The following is a 16,958-nucleotide window of genomic DNA, read 5'->3' on the forward strand; positions in this document are numbered from 1 at the left end:
ATTAGAGCAGCAAGGTTGGCAGAAGAATTTGTTGAGGTGTGTTTTCTTGAAGATTTTTCTGGTCCTATTAGGTCATTCTAAAATAAATTCATTTTTTTCCTATATTGCATCAAAAATAACCTTGTAACTTTTGTGAAGAAGGGAAAAAGGAAAATGTCAACGAGGGATTGAAAAAGAGGAAGAATCTGTATTCAGAAATTATAGGCCCATATAAATCTAAAAGAAAAATCCAGAAAAAGTCCAAAGACCTATTTTCTAGTAAAGTTAGTTTTTTTATAAGGTGGACTTAATTTTACAAAAAAGTTATGATTTGCAGGTATTTAATGAAGGTGGTTGCAGTTTCTTGAATCCATTTGATAGGCTGTAGATAAGATCTAAAGGCAGACAGTGGCCACCATGGAAAGTAGGTAGGAACCTACCAAAGTGGATGCTATAATTGAAATAAATAGGTCTTAGAAACTCTGTTACCTAAAAAGTGCAAAAAAATCGTCTTTTAATAACTTATCCTTATGAAAAAGTTTAAAAGAAAATTATAATGATGCACTAATAAGATCTTGCAAAAATGGCCAAAACCAGAAGAAGCAAACAGAGGAGTGAGAAAAAAATTAAACCATACACAGATAAGAAGGATTTAGGGACCAATAGTACATTTATCTATTAATCATTGTTCTGCCAATCTAATGGAGACGTAAAATGATTATGAAAACAGAGGGAAAAAACAATGGAGGAGAGCATACTGGACGAAGAAAGCCGAAGAAGTTGGTGGCTAAATACGATGACAAGACTTATTAAGAGAACTTGACAGCCATCATTTCCGTTTGCTGAGTATCGTATACTAGGCACTGGACCCCGCGCAAGGCACTTTCAGAGCATCTCCCACGTCCCAGCCAAGCAGCGTGGGTGTCCTTGCCAGTGAGAAGACTGAGGTACGAGAGGCACAGTACCTGGGCCAAGGTCTCAGCTGGTAAGTTCACGTGCGCTGCTGGATCTACCTGGGGCCTTTTCCCTGGACCATGCCGCTTTTGCGTTGAAAATAGCTGTTATTTGGCAAGAAGACTCATTAAAGAAGTCAAATAATATTCTGTAAGTTTGATAACTTTTGATCTAGCCACTTTGAGTCATTTGGTAACAGAATGGAAGAGATTTCAGATTTTTTACTTATTGGATCTAGGAATGTCATGGTCAGGAAATGTGATTGGTTCAGGGGTTACCAAGAGCTAGAGGCAGAGTTCAAACTCAGTATCTGTATCTAAATCTTGGTTTTTTATGTTAGAATGTTAGCAGGGTCTTTTTTTGTTTTATTTTGTGGTTTTTAATTCAGGACAGAAGTCCATTTTTTTGCACTAGAAAGCTGGAAACTTTGAAGTCAAATAATACTCCATTTAAGGTTTCTGCCTCCACATGGTTTCACTTTTGATAATTATATATGCTTTCAGCAATTTAGTTAGTAGTTAAAAATCTTTTTTTAAATTTCGGTTTTCACATTTTTAAAAATTGCAAAAGTTTGTCTTACCATTCAGGTACTCAGATGATCGGACTGCCCCAGCACTTGAGTGATTTTCAGCATTTCCTGCTGGTATGCTTTGATTTTTGTGATATCTCCGCTCTAGTTTACCTTTCAGTGCTGTGTGGTAGATACTTATTAATATCTAAAACAGCTGTGAGAGTTCATGAAACAAAAGTTAAAATGCTACAAAATTAGGGCTGGGAATTGTTGCATGGAGAAAAATTGCCTTTCTTGTATAAGAGCAATTATTTTAACATGGTGGGATATCAACATCATTTGATTGGGTATGCTAGGTAAATAACATTTATATAGATGACTCATTAAATTCTGCTGTATTCACTGGAGAACACCTCTGAAAAATTAGAACATAATTTGATCAGGTAAGTAGTCTTCCCCAAGATGCTCTATGTATGATTAATCAGCAACTCATATTTTCCATTCTCATCATAAGTTGATCCTCTTAGAATAATGATTTTAAATTAAAGGGGGATAGCTCAAGGGGAAAAATAAATATACGGGTATCTTCTGCTTTTTGAAAATTTGCATGACACCACTTTGCTTTTACGAAAGACCTGCATTAGTACCTGGTTTTGCTAACTGAAAGAACTCTGAAGAGGATTTTCACTTTTAGGGAAAAAAACGGCAAAAGGGAAAATTGCGTTCAGCGTTTGTTTTGCAGTGAGCTGTTAATAGAGGCGGCATGCACCCCAAGCTCCCCCCCCCCGACACTTAGCATCTCAGCATCAAGCCCCCGTGGCTTTGAACTGTGTCTGAGAGCATCTGTTCTTTATTTGTCTTGATTTATTTTGTGCATCCGTTAGCAAGATGTGTCCTAAGCTATCAGAAAAGTCTAAGAGGGGTTAATTTTGGAGTCTGGAAATACCCAGAATTTTCTCCATGTAAATTAATGGCAGTTGCTTTTTTGCTTTATACCATTCTGGCTAATGAAAGGTTTCATAGGAAGGCTCTACTTTGGGATAGTGGGGGGAAACCTGTACGTGGTCTGACACTCACATAGAAGGCAGTGGGAATCTCAATCAGGTTTTCCAGCTATGTCCGTGATGCTTTGCCAAGCTCACTGTAATTAAAACCTGTACTCGTACTACCCAGAGTTGTTAGTCTCTTCAGTAATAAGATGGGACTTAATTTTTTATGGTCTCAATAAAACATCCAAGTAATTACATAGTTCCATTCATACGTAGCCATTTTCCAAATGGCAAGATGTATCACAAAGTGAGTAACAGTGATTCTGGGAAGAACACGATTTAGTTGCCTCATCTCAAGGAATGAAGGTCCTGGAGAACAGTACTTCTCAGAGGTCAACCTTCCTCTGGTATCCTTAGGTCAGTTTCGAATGTAACTGACCCTCCCTTCATCCATATTCCCTGGACTGTTCTGTACAAAAGGTTTAGATTTATTCATATTGATCTCATCCTGGTTTAGATCTCTATGTTTGTTTTGAAAAGAATTTCCTTCCTCTTTCTCCTCCTCCTGCTCTTCCCTCTTCTCTTCCTTCTCCTTTGGACTCATAGACACCCAATTCTGGAGTCCCAAATATACTCTCCTCAGTTTCCCAAGAAGCCTAGGCAGCAGTTTCCAAATCAGGATTTGCTTCACAGTCCTCTGGGGGAACTTGGAAACACTACAGATGTCAGATTTTACTTAGCCTGATTGGAATCTTTCTAGCTGCAAAAAGTGTAAGGGAAGAATAGCCAGAAACTGTTCATTCAGTTGTTCATTCATTCAGCAGTTTTTGAATGGGAAATGTGCGATGTGCCTGTCTGGGTACTGGGTGCTGAAGCTGTAGATGTAAATAGAAATGAGTTTCACCTTTAAGGGATTTATAGTCTGGTGGGAAGTAAGTGGGAAAGCTGATTGGGTAAAGAAAGGTGCTAAGGCACAAAAGGAGAATTTAATTCTGCTTACAAGACATAATTCTGCTTACGAGACTTGAAGCAGATAGTCGGGGACAGGAGTTTCCTGGTCAGAGAAAGACGTTCAAAGTAGAACTAGGTTATGCAAAGGTATGGAGATGTGAGAGAGGGTAGCAAGTACTGGGAACTCCATGTAGTTCCTCATGTGTGTATGAGAAAACAAGAAGTAAAAGCTGTAATTGGTAAAGGATTAACACAAGAAAACTTCCCAGAATTCAAAGACATGAGTTCAATGAGAGTATAGGCTGAGAGAGTTCACTGAATGTCCTACCAGTGAATGAAAAAGACTCACTCCTAAACATGTCCTATTAATTTCCAACTTCTGGAAATGAATACATCTGCAGTAGAGCAGCAGGAGGCTGCTTTACAGCCACATTAGAAACTAGAACACTATGAAGTACTTTTGAAATTATAAGGAAAATTATTTCCTACCTAGAATTGCAAACCCAGGCAGGCTACCAATGAAGACATTTAAAGACACACACATTCTCAAAAAAATTACATTCTGGGTACTGTTAGGTTGCTAATGGGAGATGTACACTGTCAAAGCAAGGAAATAAACCAAGAAAGAGAAACCAGGGGATTCAAGGACGGGGGTTCTCACAGAGAAGGTGAAGGAAATTTTAGGATGATGGTGAAGGGAAGTCCCAGTCCAAGTCAGGCCTAGATAGCAACCATCCAGCCAGACTGAATCAATATGAAGAGTATAGGAGGAATGTCTGTGAGAAAAAATAGAACACTGTCCCCCAAATTACCTGATGTTTTCATTTTATTAGAGGAGTTTTGTAGTTCTTGGGAGAGTTTGATGAGGTGCATAAGTGGCAAGAATATAAAAACGTAAGCAAACAACAAAAATGGAGCAACTAATAACTCTAGGAGAAACAAAAAGTTACCCAAGAAAGGAAAAATCACTGAATCCAACATAGCAGTCCTGGGAATATTTACTTTGTCTACAATAGTCAGACTACTGACTATTGACTTAACTAAATGTTACCATATATTTGTAAGCTGGGAGGATTGGGCAAGTGTGACATATTTCTATGCAAGGAGTAAAGGGGTAGATGAAAACTAAATCCTTCCACAGAGAGAAGTTAATAGGTAATATCTGAAATGGAACAATCAAGAAATAGCAATATGAACACGTTTTTTAGAAATACGGAGGTAAATAGCAGAAGAAAATGGTAAAGGAGTTGAAATTAGTCCCTCTGTAGAGAGAATTGGGTACGGGGAAGGGTGGAGTAGGAGAGTTCTATTTTTTATTATAAGCTTTGTGGTCCTATTTTATTTTTATACTTTAATAAAATTAAAATGATAACAATATAGACCTAGCATTGGTGACACTGAGGGAATCTTGCAAGTGGTGCTTTGCATTTTGTTGAACCAACTTTTTAGCTTGCATATTCTTTGTGACTACCTTTGGCACATCCCTAAATTTTATCCAAACTCTCTTCTATAACTAACTGAATATGAATTGAAGCAAAAGTTAGTAAGGTAAATTGTTGACTCACATGTGTGTATAGACTAATGTTGGGTACAGTAGGTTTTTTCCCCCTGTATTTTTGTGTAGACTGTACGCTAGCTTTTAAACTTTCAATGATAAATAAATAATCCTCTCTTGCCTTCTCCCCAAAGTAGAGCAGAGTTTGACTTTGTGTAAGGAATCAGCATTCTTGGGGCACCTGGCTGGCTCAGCTGGTAGAGCAGGTGACTCCTGATCTCAGGGTCGTGAGTTCAAGCCCCACATTAGGCATAGGGCTTACTTAAAAAAAAAAAAAAAAGAAAGAAAGAAAAGAAATCAGCATTCTTCAGTGACATGATGTTCCTAAAATGGGACTGCTAGTCAGCTGCACATGAAGATCTCTGAGCCGACTGTGTACATCACTCAGCAGAGCTTCAAGTTGTTTATGAAGGAGTTTTGTCCACATCGCCCCCTCCACCTTTTTATTTTGAAAATAATCAAACCGCACAGAGAAATGGAAAGAGTAGTGAAGGACTCATATAACTTTTGCCTGGATTCACCAGTTCTTAACATTTCGCCCCATTTGCTTCCTCTCTATATCCGTGCACTGTTTTTGGAGGTTGAGGGGGGTTGAACCATTTTATTTATTTATTTATTTATTTATTTATTTTTATTTTTTTATTTTATTTTTTTTTAAAGATTTTATTTATTTATTTGACAGAGATAGAGACAGCCAGCTAGAGAGGGAACACAAGCAGGGGGAGTGGGAGAGGAAGAAGCAGGCTCATAGCAGAGGAGCCTGATGTGGGGCTTGATCCCATAACGCCGGGATCACGCCCTGAGCCGAAGGCAGACGCTTAACCGCTGTGCCACCCAGGCGCCCCGGTTGAACCATTTTAAATTAAGTTGTAGGTATAATGCTTAAATATGTCTCCCCGTAGATCTCTCAAGAACAAGGACATCCTCCTACCAAATCAGAATACTGTTGTTATCCATGGGTAAAATAATAGTATCTAATATGTAGTTAGTATTCAAATTTTCCTAAAATCCCAATAATACTTTCTATAGATTCTGTTTTTCGATGCCAGTATCCAGTCAGTGGTCAGTGATTGCATTTAGTCATCGTATTTATTTACGTCTCCTTGTGAAGTTTTCCTGCCTTTTCTTGACATTGACCGTTGTGAGGACCCCAGGCCAGTTGTTTTGCATGCATAGGGATTTGTCTTTTTGCTCCCTCATTGTGGGATTCTGGTTTACAATTTGGCAAGAACATGTGTACAGACTTTTGTTATCCACCTGCTTTTTATGCAGGTTCAAAATTTTAGTCCATTGTTTTCTTGTTTGTATGTTTTTGTTTTGTGTTTCCTGCTAATCTGTGGTTTGGCATGGGGTGTGAAGAATGACCACTTACCCGGGTAATAGTAAAACTCCTTAGACTGCAGAAAATATCACCGTAATAATCTCTGGGAGGGGTAATCCGTTCCTCTGGAGACAAACAAAATATTTTTTTTAAAACATTCTTGGCAGAGTTCTTTGGATGACTTAATATATTGTAATCAAGGGCAAATTTTCTCCTCTTTAATTAAGTTTTGCTACAGCATCCAGTCCAGGGAGCCCCTGTGGAAAACACTGGGCCAGCTTTTCTATCCTCCCTAAACGGAGCGTTAGCTTTCGGAGCAGAAGCCCTGAGCGTGGGCTCAGTTTGCAGCCTTTCGGCCGTCCTCGTGCCGGGATGCCCCGTGGCTTAGGTGATGGATATTTCGCGTGAAGTGAGCGCAGCGCGGAGGGACGGCGTGCCGCGGATGCCGGGAGAGCTCTGCGAGCCTGCAGCCGGCAGCGTGCCTCCGCCGGTCAGGGCTTTGTGATAGACCTGGTGACACAGTAGCCTTTCGGCAGAGCTCCTGGGGATGTGCAGGAAGTGCTGCGCCGGGTTCTGTCAGGGGGGAAATCTGAGCCATTTCTCTGTGGACAGCTGTGTTTCAAAGTCTGGACAAGTGGCCGTTGACTTTTGCACACGAGCTGCCAGGGTAAGGGTTTCATTTTGGTTTGTGCCGAGCTTTGCTTTCCTTTCTCCTAAGTCATCACGGTTCTTTCTGGACGTTTTGCAGTGCTTGTTACCCGTTATCTAAAGTGGGATGATACAGAGGATTGTTCCTAATAGGTTTATGATCCAACTTTTCTTTTGCTTTCTCTCTGCAGATTTTGTGGGAGTCTAATACTTTGTCATTATGAGATGTCGTCTCTCGGTACCTCCTTTGTGCAAATCAAATTTGATGACTTGCAGTTTTTTGAAAACTGCGGTGGAGGAAGTTTTGGGAGTGTATATCGAGCCAGATGGATATCCCAGGACAAGGAGGTGGCTGTGAAGAAGCTGCTCAAAATAGAGAAAGAGGTAAGGTCTTTTTCTGCTGTCAGAAATGGTCGCGATCGCGCTTATGTAAGCTTTTCAACCGAGTCAGAGGTCACGGGCTGTCAGGGACCTAGCAGGCGAGGCCTTTGGGGCTGATCCATGAGGCTGTTTCCCAGTTTCCATTCTGGGAGCCCCATAAATAGAAATCACTGCCACGTGTGCTTTAGGACAGTTCTCTTAGGGGTCATCTGAACTGAGAGGATTTCTTTCCATGGCATGAAAGACCGAATGTTCTCTGAGCTCTCCTTGAGGGAAAGGTGAGGCTTCAGACCTTCCTAGTCTTCAGGCTGTGCTTTTCCCCAGGTCAGCCGAGAGGGGTCAGTAAAGAGTAACGTGTGAAAATTCGTATTCCCTTTCTGTTTTGGGTTCGTAAATTTGTGGCCATCAGAAGTTGTCTTTTAAAAAATAAAAAGCATTATTTTTCTACTGAAATCTAAACAATACTCGTTTCTTGGATTTCACCTTTACTGGAGGCCAAAAGTGATGGATTTTGTTTAATAAAGAATTAACAGGTGCCAAAGGGCTGCCCTATTTGTAAAATCAGGGAAGGGTCTTGGCTTCCCGAGTCTGGGACTTGTGCTTGTCCTGGGGGGGCACAGAACTCCTACCTAGGCCCTTCCTCTTCCTTAGGAATATGACACAGCTTGGTCCCCCCGTTCAGTTTGGTACCTGGAGAAGAAAGCTAATTGTGGAGCTGACCTGCAGGGGCTCAGTGGCATGGATAGCTTTTAACAGCTACCCTCTGGAGCTTGTTTCCGTCATTTCTATTTATGTCCTATTCTGGCTAATTATTGTGTTTTTCTCCCCAATATCTTTTTAAAGGGAACTTTTCCATAAATATCTTTTAATCTCCCCTGAATGATTCCATTTTTTTTTCATTAACTGCTGTCAGTGAACCATAGCAATTGATAGAAAAGGAAACCCGAACGGCAGCACTTTGTGGTGTTTCCCCCCAGCTGTGCGGTGTGACTGTGTGGTCACCAGCTGGGTTTCCAATTGTTGATGCCAGGTGAGAAGGACTAAGATCTTTCTGCCTTGGGGTACCTGTAGGTTGTGGAAAGTATTAAGGAGCGATAGCTTTTAACGCCAGTGTGCACACAAAACAGAAGAGTGCTCTGTAGAAAAAGTTGCCTCCCCCCTTAGTTCTTGATCAACACATTTGAAAATAGTGGCCACAGAGTAAAACCATTTCTTACTCTGGACAGAACCTTGCTTTTATATAGCAAACTCTTACATCCTTTACAGGCAAGCTTAATCGTACCCATTTTATAGATGGGGAACTAGAGATTTGAAAAATGTATTCAGGTGCCTCAGAAAGGGACAGGTAAAATCCAGGAGCTCAGACCCCCTGTTCTGTAGTTCTTAACTCTGAAATCTGTAGTTGACCAGGTTAGATAGAAAATAAACCAATTTCATCAAATTTATATTCAAAGTATTTAAGTATGCTAATGTCTGTAAGCATTAGGTCATGCAGCCTCCGTTCAGCAAGCCTGTTCTTATTTTTTTTTTTTAAGATTTTATTTATTTATTCGATAGAGATAGAGACAGCCAGTGAGAGAGGGAACACAAGCAGGGGGAGTGGGAGAGGAAGAAGCAGGCTCATAGTGGAGGAGCCCAATGTTGGGGCTCGATCCCATAACGCCGGGATCACGCCCTGAGCCAAAGGCAGACGCTTAACCGCTGTGCCACCCGGGCGCCCCAACAAGCCTGTTCTTATATGATTGTTGGATGTGAAAAAGACTTTTTGAGTCGTAGAACAAATTTTGCTGGGAAAACAGTAATTGCAACCTGTTCACTCCACCCCCACCTCCCCATACATAATACCATTTATTTTTTTATTTTTTTACTATCTTTGAGAAAGCTAGAAAAATGGCATAGGAAAGCACAGGGGTGAAAGCAGGATATTAGGAACTACCAAGTCCTGCTCTTACGTAGGTGTTTAACCCAAATGGGTTATCACTCAGAAGTGGAGGTGATTTACAGTAAACTGCAGGAACATAACTCATACCCGCTAAGTAGGAAAAGCAAACTCAATTTCAGCATTGGGGACTACATCCCCACACTTACTGAATCAACATGAGTTTGAGATGTAAGACATTTTGGCTAGGGGTTGGCAGTTATTGGGAAAGGAAATATGCATTTCTTGGGTTGATTTTTGTTACACTTTATGAACTGTGTACTGGCTTGCCAGCTAGGTGTTTTCTAAGTAAGGTGAAGGTAATGAGCTCTGCATTTTTTTCCAACGTGTAGATTCAGTTTTATGTTACTTGGCCATTTTTGCCAAGAAGCAGTGGAACGTTTAATAATCTTTAAGAGTGACCTGATATCTGGTTTATAAAACCTGATTATGTTTTATGAACTTAGTGAAAGGTGGAGAAAATATTTACCAAACTCTTGAACATCACATATGTAGGAGGCTAGAGGAAGACCTTGTATTTTGACTTTTTTGGTAAACCTCTAATTTAGTGAGTATGTATTACTTTTCTCTGCTTTAGTGAGTATCTGTTACTTCTTTAACTTGGAAGAAAAGAGAGAAAAATGGAATTTACTTACAATCTATGTAGTTCTTTGGGGGCGCCTGGGTGGCTCAGCTGTTAAGCGTCTGCCTTCGGCTCAGGCCATGATCCCAGGGTCCTGGGTTCGAGCCCTGCATCGGGCTCTCTGCTTGGCAGGAAGTCTGCTTCTCCCTCTCCCACTCCCCCTGCTTGTGTTCCCTCTCACTGTCTCTCTCTGTCAAATAAATAAATAAAATCTTTAAAAATGAATAAATAAATAAAAATAAAATCTATGTAGTTCTTTAAAACTTAATTTTTAAAAAATTTTTACACCCAGGGAATAAATACAGGAATAGTACCATGAATTCTAGCATTCCCCTAGAATCACCACTTTCTAACAGTTTTCAACATTTGCTTCTCTTTATATATTAATTTATATGTATTCATACATATTTTTTGGTTAAAGATTTATTTTGAGAAAGATTGAGAGATAAAGAGAGAGTGGGAGGAGGGCAGAGGGAGAGAATCCTCAGGCAGACTCCCTGCTGAGCACAGAGCCTGATGCAGGACACAGTCTCATGACCCTGAGATCATGACCTGAGCTGAGACCAGGAGTCAGATGCTTAACCCCCGTATTCATACATATTTTTATTGAACCATGAGATAAATTGCAGAGACTAGGTACATTTTTCCTAAACACTTTAGCATCTCCCAAGAATGCAACGGTAATACAACTGTCAGAAAACTTAATACTAGTGCAATAATATTACCTATTCTGTCTATATTCAAATTTTGTTGATTGTCCCAGTAAGGACTTTTTATGGCAGTTCCTTTCAACCCAGGATCCAGTCAGGATCACATATTGCACTTAATTGGTGTATCTAATTAACTGCCTTAATTGAGCAGTTTCTCTGCTTTTCTTTGGCTTTTAAATTTTGACATTTTTGAAGAGTGCAGGACAGTTGTGTAGAATGTCCCTCATTTTGGGTTTATCTGATTTTCCCTTCCTCTTTCCTAGTTTAAGGTTATGCAGTTTTGGCAGGAATACTTCAGAGGTCTTACGTCCTTGGCATATTTTAATGGGAGACTACGATGTCTCCTTATTGGTGATACTAATTTTGAACCCTTGACTAAGAGGGGTTCACCCAATTTCTCTACAGTAAAAATACCTTTTTTCCCTTTATAATTAATAATTAAGCTGTTGGAAGATACTCTGAGGCTATGTAAATATCTTCTCTCAACAAAAAGTTACCCAATGTTTTAAGCATCTGTTGGCAATTCTTGTTTGAATCAGGCATTATTATGACAGTTACTGTGTAGACAGAAAAAGTTCTAGCATAAATGAGAGCCTTCCTTTTTTCACTTATTTATTCACCTGTTCATTCATTTATTGTTTCATTGTAGACTTATGGATTCTTTTTCAAATTCAAAATGTTATATTACATTGTTACTCACTTTCATGCTGAAAATGTCCCGATGCGAGAGTCTCTTCAAGTTAGTTCCTGTGTCCTTTTGATGTCTCCATCACTTTTTAGCATTTTCTTACTTCCTGGCACAAGAAGATGTTCTAGGTTGATCTAGTTCCTGCATGATTCCTGGAATCAGCCATTTCTTCAAGAAGCCCTGGTTCCGGGTACCTGATTTGGGACTATGATATTTAGAAACCAATATTTGGGTACTAGTTTTGTTTATTGTAGACTTTTTAAAAAGAGCCTTTAGGGGCACCTGGGTGGCACAGTGGTTAAGCTTCCGACTCTTGGCTTCGGCTCAGTTCATTATTTCAGAGTTGTGAGACTGAGCCCCATGTCGGGCTCTGTGCTCAGCGTGGAGTCTGCTTAAGATTCTCTCTCCCTCTCCCTCTGCCCCTCCCCACCCTGCACTGTCTCTCTCTCTCTCACTCAGATAAATAAATAAATCTTAAAAAAAATAAAAAATAAAAAAGAGCCTTTGTTCTTTGAGAGAGAGAATAGTTAATAGGTAAGTTTTACTTCTGGAAGCATTTAATTTAAACATTAATATCCTTTGTATGGCTAGCTATGATCTGTGATATGCTCCCGTTAGGGGTGTAAATTGGTAAACTTCTTGGAAAGAGATTAGCAAAATGTATCAAAGATCTTAAAATATTTACATTCTTTGAGCCAGAAATTTTACTTCTATGACTTCATCCTAAGGAAATAATCAGAGATGTGCAGAAAGATGGAGATAATAAGCTCATCTCAGATGGATAATGGTGAAGAACTGGAAACAACCCAAGTGTTCCAGAACACATTATCTTTTAAATTATGTTACTTCTGAAACACACACACAAAGGCAACTATGGGAGGTGATAGATGTGTTACTTCCATTGTGTGAATCCTTTCACAATATATGCATATAGTAAAATCATCATGTTTTATACTTTTAAAATATTACAATTTTATTTCTCGATTATACCTCAGTAAAGCTGAAAAAATAATTCTGCATCTGTACAGTGGAATTCCGTTGCATTGGGAAGAATATTTAAAGAGCTAGGGAGATGCTCATTAGATATGGCTAAGTGGTAAAGCAAGTTACAAAGTGTTATCTGTAGTAAGACCTTGGGTGTCTGCTTGGTGTTTGTGTTTGTGTTTTTATTTTTCTTATACTTCGTTTTCCATATTTTTCTATAAAGATTTCATGCTTTTCCCCAATACTTTATTATGAAAATTTCAAACATAAAGAAGAGTTGAAAGAGTTTTCTAGTCTACAATCAAGGGTCTGTCATTAACATAAATACTGGCTTTATCACATATATATATTCAGCTTCGTATCCTTCTGTCCATCAGTCCATTTCGATGCATTTCGAAATAAGTTGCAGGCATCAGTATCTTTCCCCTTAAATACTTCAACGTGCATATTATTACCAGAGTTCAGTATGTGTTTACTGTTTTGTTTTCTTTTGAGATAAAATTTACATACAATGAAGTGTACAGATCACTCAGTTTTGACAAATGTGAACACCGTGTGAGCCATATATTTACTTTTATAATTGGAAAAAACTCAAAAAGGATTGTAGCTCTGGCAACCTATGTCACTTTCTCAGGATGTTCAAGTGAATTGAGTTTTATAAAACTCTTTAATATGCCACAGATTACTAATTTTCTAGTCTCAATATGTGCCTCTAAAATGTTTAATGTTTACTGTTCCATCGATTTTCCGTAGCAGTGCCAAAGAATTTTTCAGTGGTAATTTAGCTTGTTTATGTTAGTTGCAGACTTACTTACAGTGCACTATTTATTTTTGTTAAAAAAAAAAAAAAACAGTTTTCAACAGGAAAAGAAATAATATCTTAAGGATCTATGCCAAAGGTAAGAAAAGAAGCCATTATTGTATCTTTCTGGTAAATTCCAGATTAGTTGAGATCAAACCCTACCGCGCAGGCAGAAATCGAAGCAAGGAGTGCAGAGGGCGGATAAAGACGTTGTGGGTCAGTGTCCTCTTTCCAACCACTGACCTCGCACGGCACGGAGTTCATCAGCTTCACACCCCTTTTAGGAAGGCTTACTCACAACAGCTTCGTTTTGCTCTTGCTGTGTATTTAATGATATGTTGAACCAGACATGTCTGCACATGATGTGTTTTTCTAAGAGATGGAAACCTACCAGCATTTAGGTTACCTTGATGTCTGTGGGTATCCAGCTGATAGTAGGAAACCAGACTTAGGTATGAGATACGAGACATGATTCTTTTTGTTACCCTCAAGAACTGAAAGGAACTCACCTCAAGAGCACTCAGGAGGTGAAAGATGAGGATTCATTTGCCTTGCCTTTTGCACGGTACCACTCCCTTTGTTAAAAAAAAAAAACTTACCAAATTTGTTGTAGAAATGTCGAAAGCCAGATAAATTCCAGTTTCAAAACTGTCCCACACTGTAGATACTTACAAATAGAGAAGATCAAAATGTCAAAACAGGGCATAAGAACAGGAACTACCAATAAGTTTTTGTATAAAGGGAGAAATACTTGTGTGAAATAGAAAATACAATCTTGAAATTGACACAGGACTTAGCTAAAAATAAAAGGTTTCATTAGACAGACTTTATCAGCATGACCAGCATTTAGTGCTTCATAGAAGGCTAGCGAATGTTTTTATCACTTTATTAGCTTGTTGGAAGACCCGTTTTCCTTTGTAGTTCTGTAGCTGACTTTTTACTGATGAATTATTGCATGTACTTTAACTGTAGGAATGCTATTTTAGTATTTTCCCTGTCTCTGAACACAGTACAGAAGAATAAAACTGCACTTATTTTCTTTGTAAATCATCTCAGTGTTTAAATACATTGATAAGACTAATGTAAACAAAAATATCTTGGATACTTGATGCCTGCCGTCAAGTTCTGGCATAGTTTCTGTGCTAATTTGTCCAGAATGGTGTTCAAGCATGGCCACACGGTATTTTTAAGCACCCAGAGGGCAGGCTTCACTGCACTAGAGCTGACATTGTAAGTTGCTGCTTTCGAGGGCCTGTATGTTACAGCATCTCCACTCACCTAGGCTCTTCCCCTTCACTCAGGAGTCCTGTCACGCGTTCTTATTTAGGACAACCCCGTGCACAGTGTTTCCTGTCCCCAGTCAGAATTAACCCATTCTGGATTTTTTTCTTTGAGGTCAGTGGTTCTCAAAGTGTGCCCTTTGGACAAGAAGCATCAGGCATCACCTGGGAACTTGTAGAAATGCAGCTTCTCGGGCCTCACATCTACTGAGTCAGAAACTCTGGTGTGTGGGGCCTTTCAGTCTGGGCTGTAGTGAGCTTTCCAGATGTTCCTGATGCCCATTAGAATCTGAGAACTTCAGGTTGTCCCCAGCCAATCATAGGGCACATGCGTGTGGTCAGGATGTTAACTTTAGTTTGGAATTTTAGGTCCCCTGTCAAACTCATAGTGGTTGTTAGAGGCTTTTCAGACCCTTAAATTTACCACGTTCAGGTGACTACCTGTGCACGGGCCCTGCCTGGCACCGTCACTGAGCGTGACGAACGAAGGCTGACTTAGCCATGGTAAACATCTCTGAAAAGTCAGGCAGATGCCTTCAGATTCCAAAGGTTCCCTCTCTTGGGTCCTCACCTGCCTTTGCAGCCAGCCAGTCTTTCGTTTTCTGACCTGAACTCCCACTCCTGTCGCCCTTTTCCATTTCTGTGACCTTGTTCCCTCTTTCCTGCAGCTATAATGCCCTGTCCTCCCTGCCTGGGCAAATCCTTCCTACTCTCCAACTTTGATTTCTTCCTTCCCTGCGAAACAGGTTCAGGTCCTACAAGCATCATTTTTCTTTTCGTTCTGAACTTACTCACACTTGTACCACTAAGATGACTTGTGAATATAATTGCCTTGCATCTCTGGGACACTGTAAGCTACTGCCACGTAACTTTGCATGTGAACGTGCCATGTCTCCTCATCTGAAAAGTGGAGCTTCTTCATAACAGTACTGACCCCAGAGGGTTGGCAAGAGGATTAAATGAGACATTTTACATGTGTTCTCTCAAGAGTTTTTGATACATAGGAAAACCTGGATAACGGTCAACTGTCCGTTGTATCTTCACAACCATACTCTGAAGTCAGGATGGCAGATCAGTGTCATGTTTGGTGAAAACTTCAGTTTGTTGGTTCCGAGAACCTTATGTGGAAAAGGTGTCAGAGACCATGTGCACAGTCTGCTGGCAGGAGCCACGGCAGGGCTCAGCGTGCAGGTGGAAGGGCAGATGTACACAAGGCATATTCCCCTGTTGCAAGCTCTCCGAGGGCAAGGGCTGGCTTTACCTTTGTCGCCGGATGCTGTCACCGTCCTGACCGTCATCTCTGTACCAAGTACAACTGCTGCCGTGGTCACCTGGTTCAGGCCTTTCCATTACTGCCCCCCTCTTCATGGTCGCGTTACAAGACTGTAATCTCCTTTGGTAGATCAGAAATGACAGCTCAGAGAGGTTAAGTAAACTAGCTAACATTAACAGCACCCTTCCTTGCCTTCCTTTCCTCACCCAGCACAGTAAAGTGTCTGTTCCTTGATAATTTGGTTTCATGATGCAGTCAGTTTTCCTTTCGTTCTCATCCAGGAAAGGTATCCTGCATCAGTGTATCTACATTTTCTTCATTTACTCTCTGAGCTGTGAAGGAGGATGAAACAGTCTTTATTTATTGCTGGTGGTGACTTCATTCAGCTACGTAACAGAACTCTTAGTTCTTTCCTTTTCTTTAAGGTACCTGATGTGTGATTTTGACAAATGCCCTGCTTTGCTACCTTTTAGGCTAGGCTGCCATTTCCGCTTAAGAAATTCTAAACAATTCGTGTGCCATACTTTGACTTTGTGCTACATCTATAACTCATTGCTTGGGGAATAAGCAATTTAAAATAAATCATTTTATTTGATAATTAATGTAGTCGTCATCCGGAAGTATATACTGAGCAGCTATCCATCACTCACTCAGCCCTTTTCCTCAGGGCAGGTCTGTCACTGGGAGCTTAGACACCCCAGAGTGAACTCCTATCAAGAGATTTAAGAAATGAGACACATACTGAACAAATGTACAAATTAAACGAGTAAGCATGTATTTCTGATCTTTCTGAAGGCAACACAAACCTTATAGGAGAGGTAACCTTAGAGTGAGGAAAAGCCATGGGAATGGCTTCTCCTAGAACCAGGAGGAGTTTAGAAAATCACCCGAAATTTCGAGCTGTACTACAAAGCTGTGATCACAAAGACAGCATGGTACTGGCACAAAAACAGACACATGGACCAAGAACAGAATAGAGAACCCAGAAATGGACCCTCGGCTCTTTGGGCAACTAATCTTTGATAAAGCAGGAAAAAACATCCGGTGGAAAAAAGACAGTCTCTTCAATAAATGGTGCTGGGAAAATTGGACAGCTACATGCAAAAGAATGAAACTTGACCACTCTCTCACACCATACACAAAAATAAACTCCAAATGGATGAAAGACCTCAATGTGAGACAGGAATCCATCAAAATTCTAGAGGAGAACATAGGCAACAACTTCTATGACATCGGCCAGAGCAACCTTTTTCACGACACATCTCCAAAGGCAAGAGAAATAAAAGATAAAATGAACTTATGGGACTTTATCAGGATAAAGAGCTTCTGCACAGCCAAGGAAACAGTCAAAAAAACTAAGAGACAGCCCAC

The 16,958-nt window shown here is 40.1% G+C and overlaps 1 protein-coding gene across 3 annotated transcripts in view; it reads left to right on the forward strand.

Annotated features, from left to right (window-relative positions):
• Window positions 1-657: 657 nt before the first annotated feature.
• The window catches only part of MAP3K20 (mitogen-activated protein kinase kinase kinase 20), a 165,371-nt gene continuing 149,070 nt past the window's right edge, over window positions 658-16,958 (forward strand). Inside the window, exons 1-2 of one of the 3 annotated variants that reach the window (XM_034654751.1) lie at window positions 658-964; window positions 7,100-7,292. In XM_034654751.1, the coding sequence (XP_034510642.1) occupies window positions 7,134-7,292 (159 nt within the window). In that variant the 5' untranslated portion in view covers window positions 658-964; window positions 7,100-7,133. Of the gene's footprint in view, window positions 965-6,520; window positions 6,928-7,099; window positions 7,293-16,958 lie in introns of those variants that run through there. The other 2 variants (XM_034654750.1, XM_011228925.3) reach the window with 2 other exon arrangements.

The sequence above is a fragment of the Ailuropoda melanoleuca genome, chromosome 2 (genome assembly GCF_002007445.2).
Source record: "Ailuropoda melanoleuca isolate Jingjing chromosome 2, ASM200744v2, whole genome shotgun sequence".
NCBI lineage: Eukaryota > Metazoa > Chordata > Mammalia > Carnivora > Ursidae > Ailuropoda > Ailuropoda melanoleuca.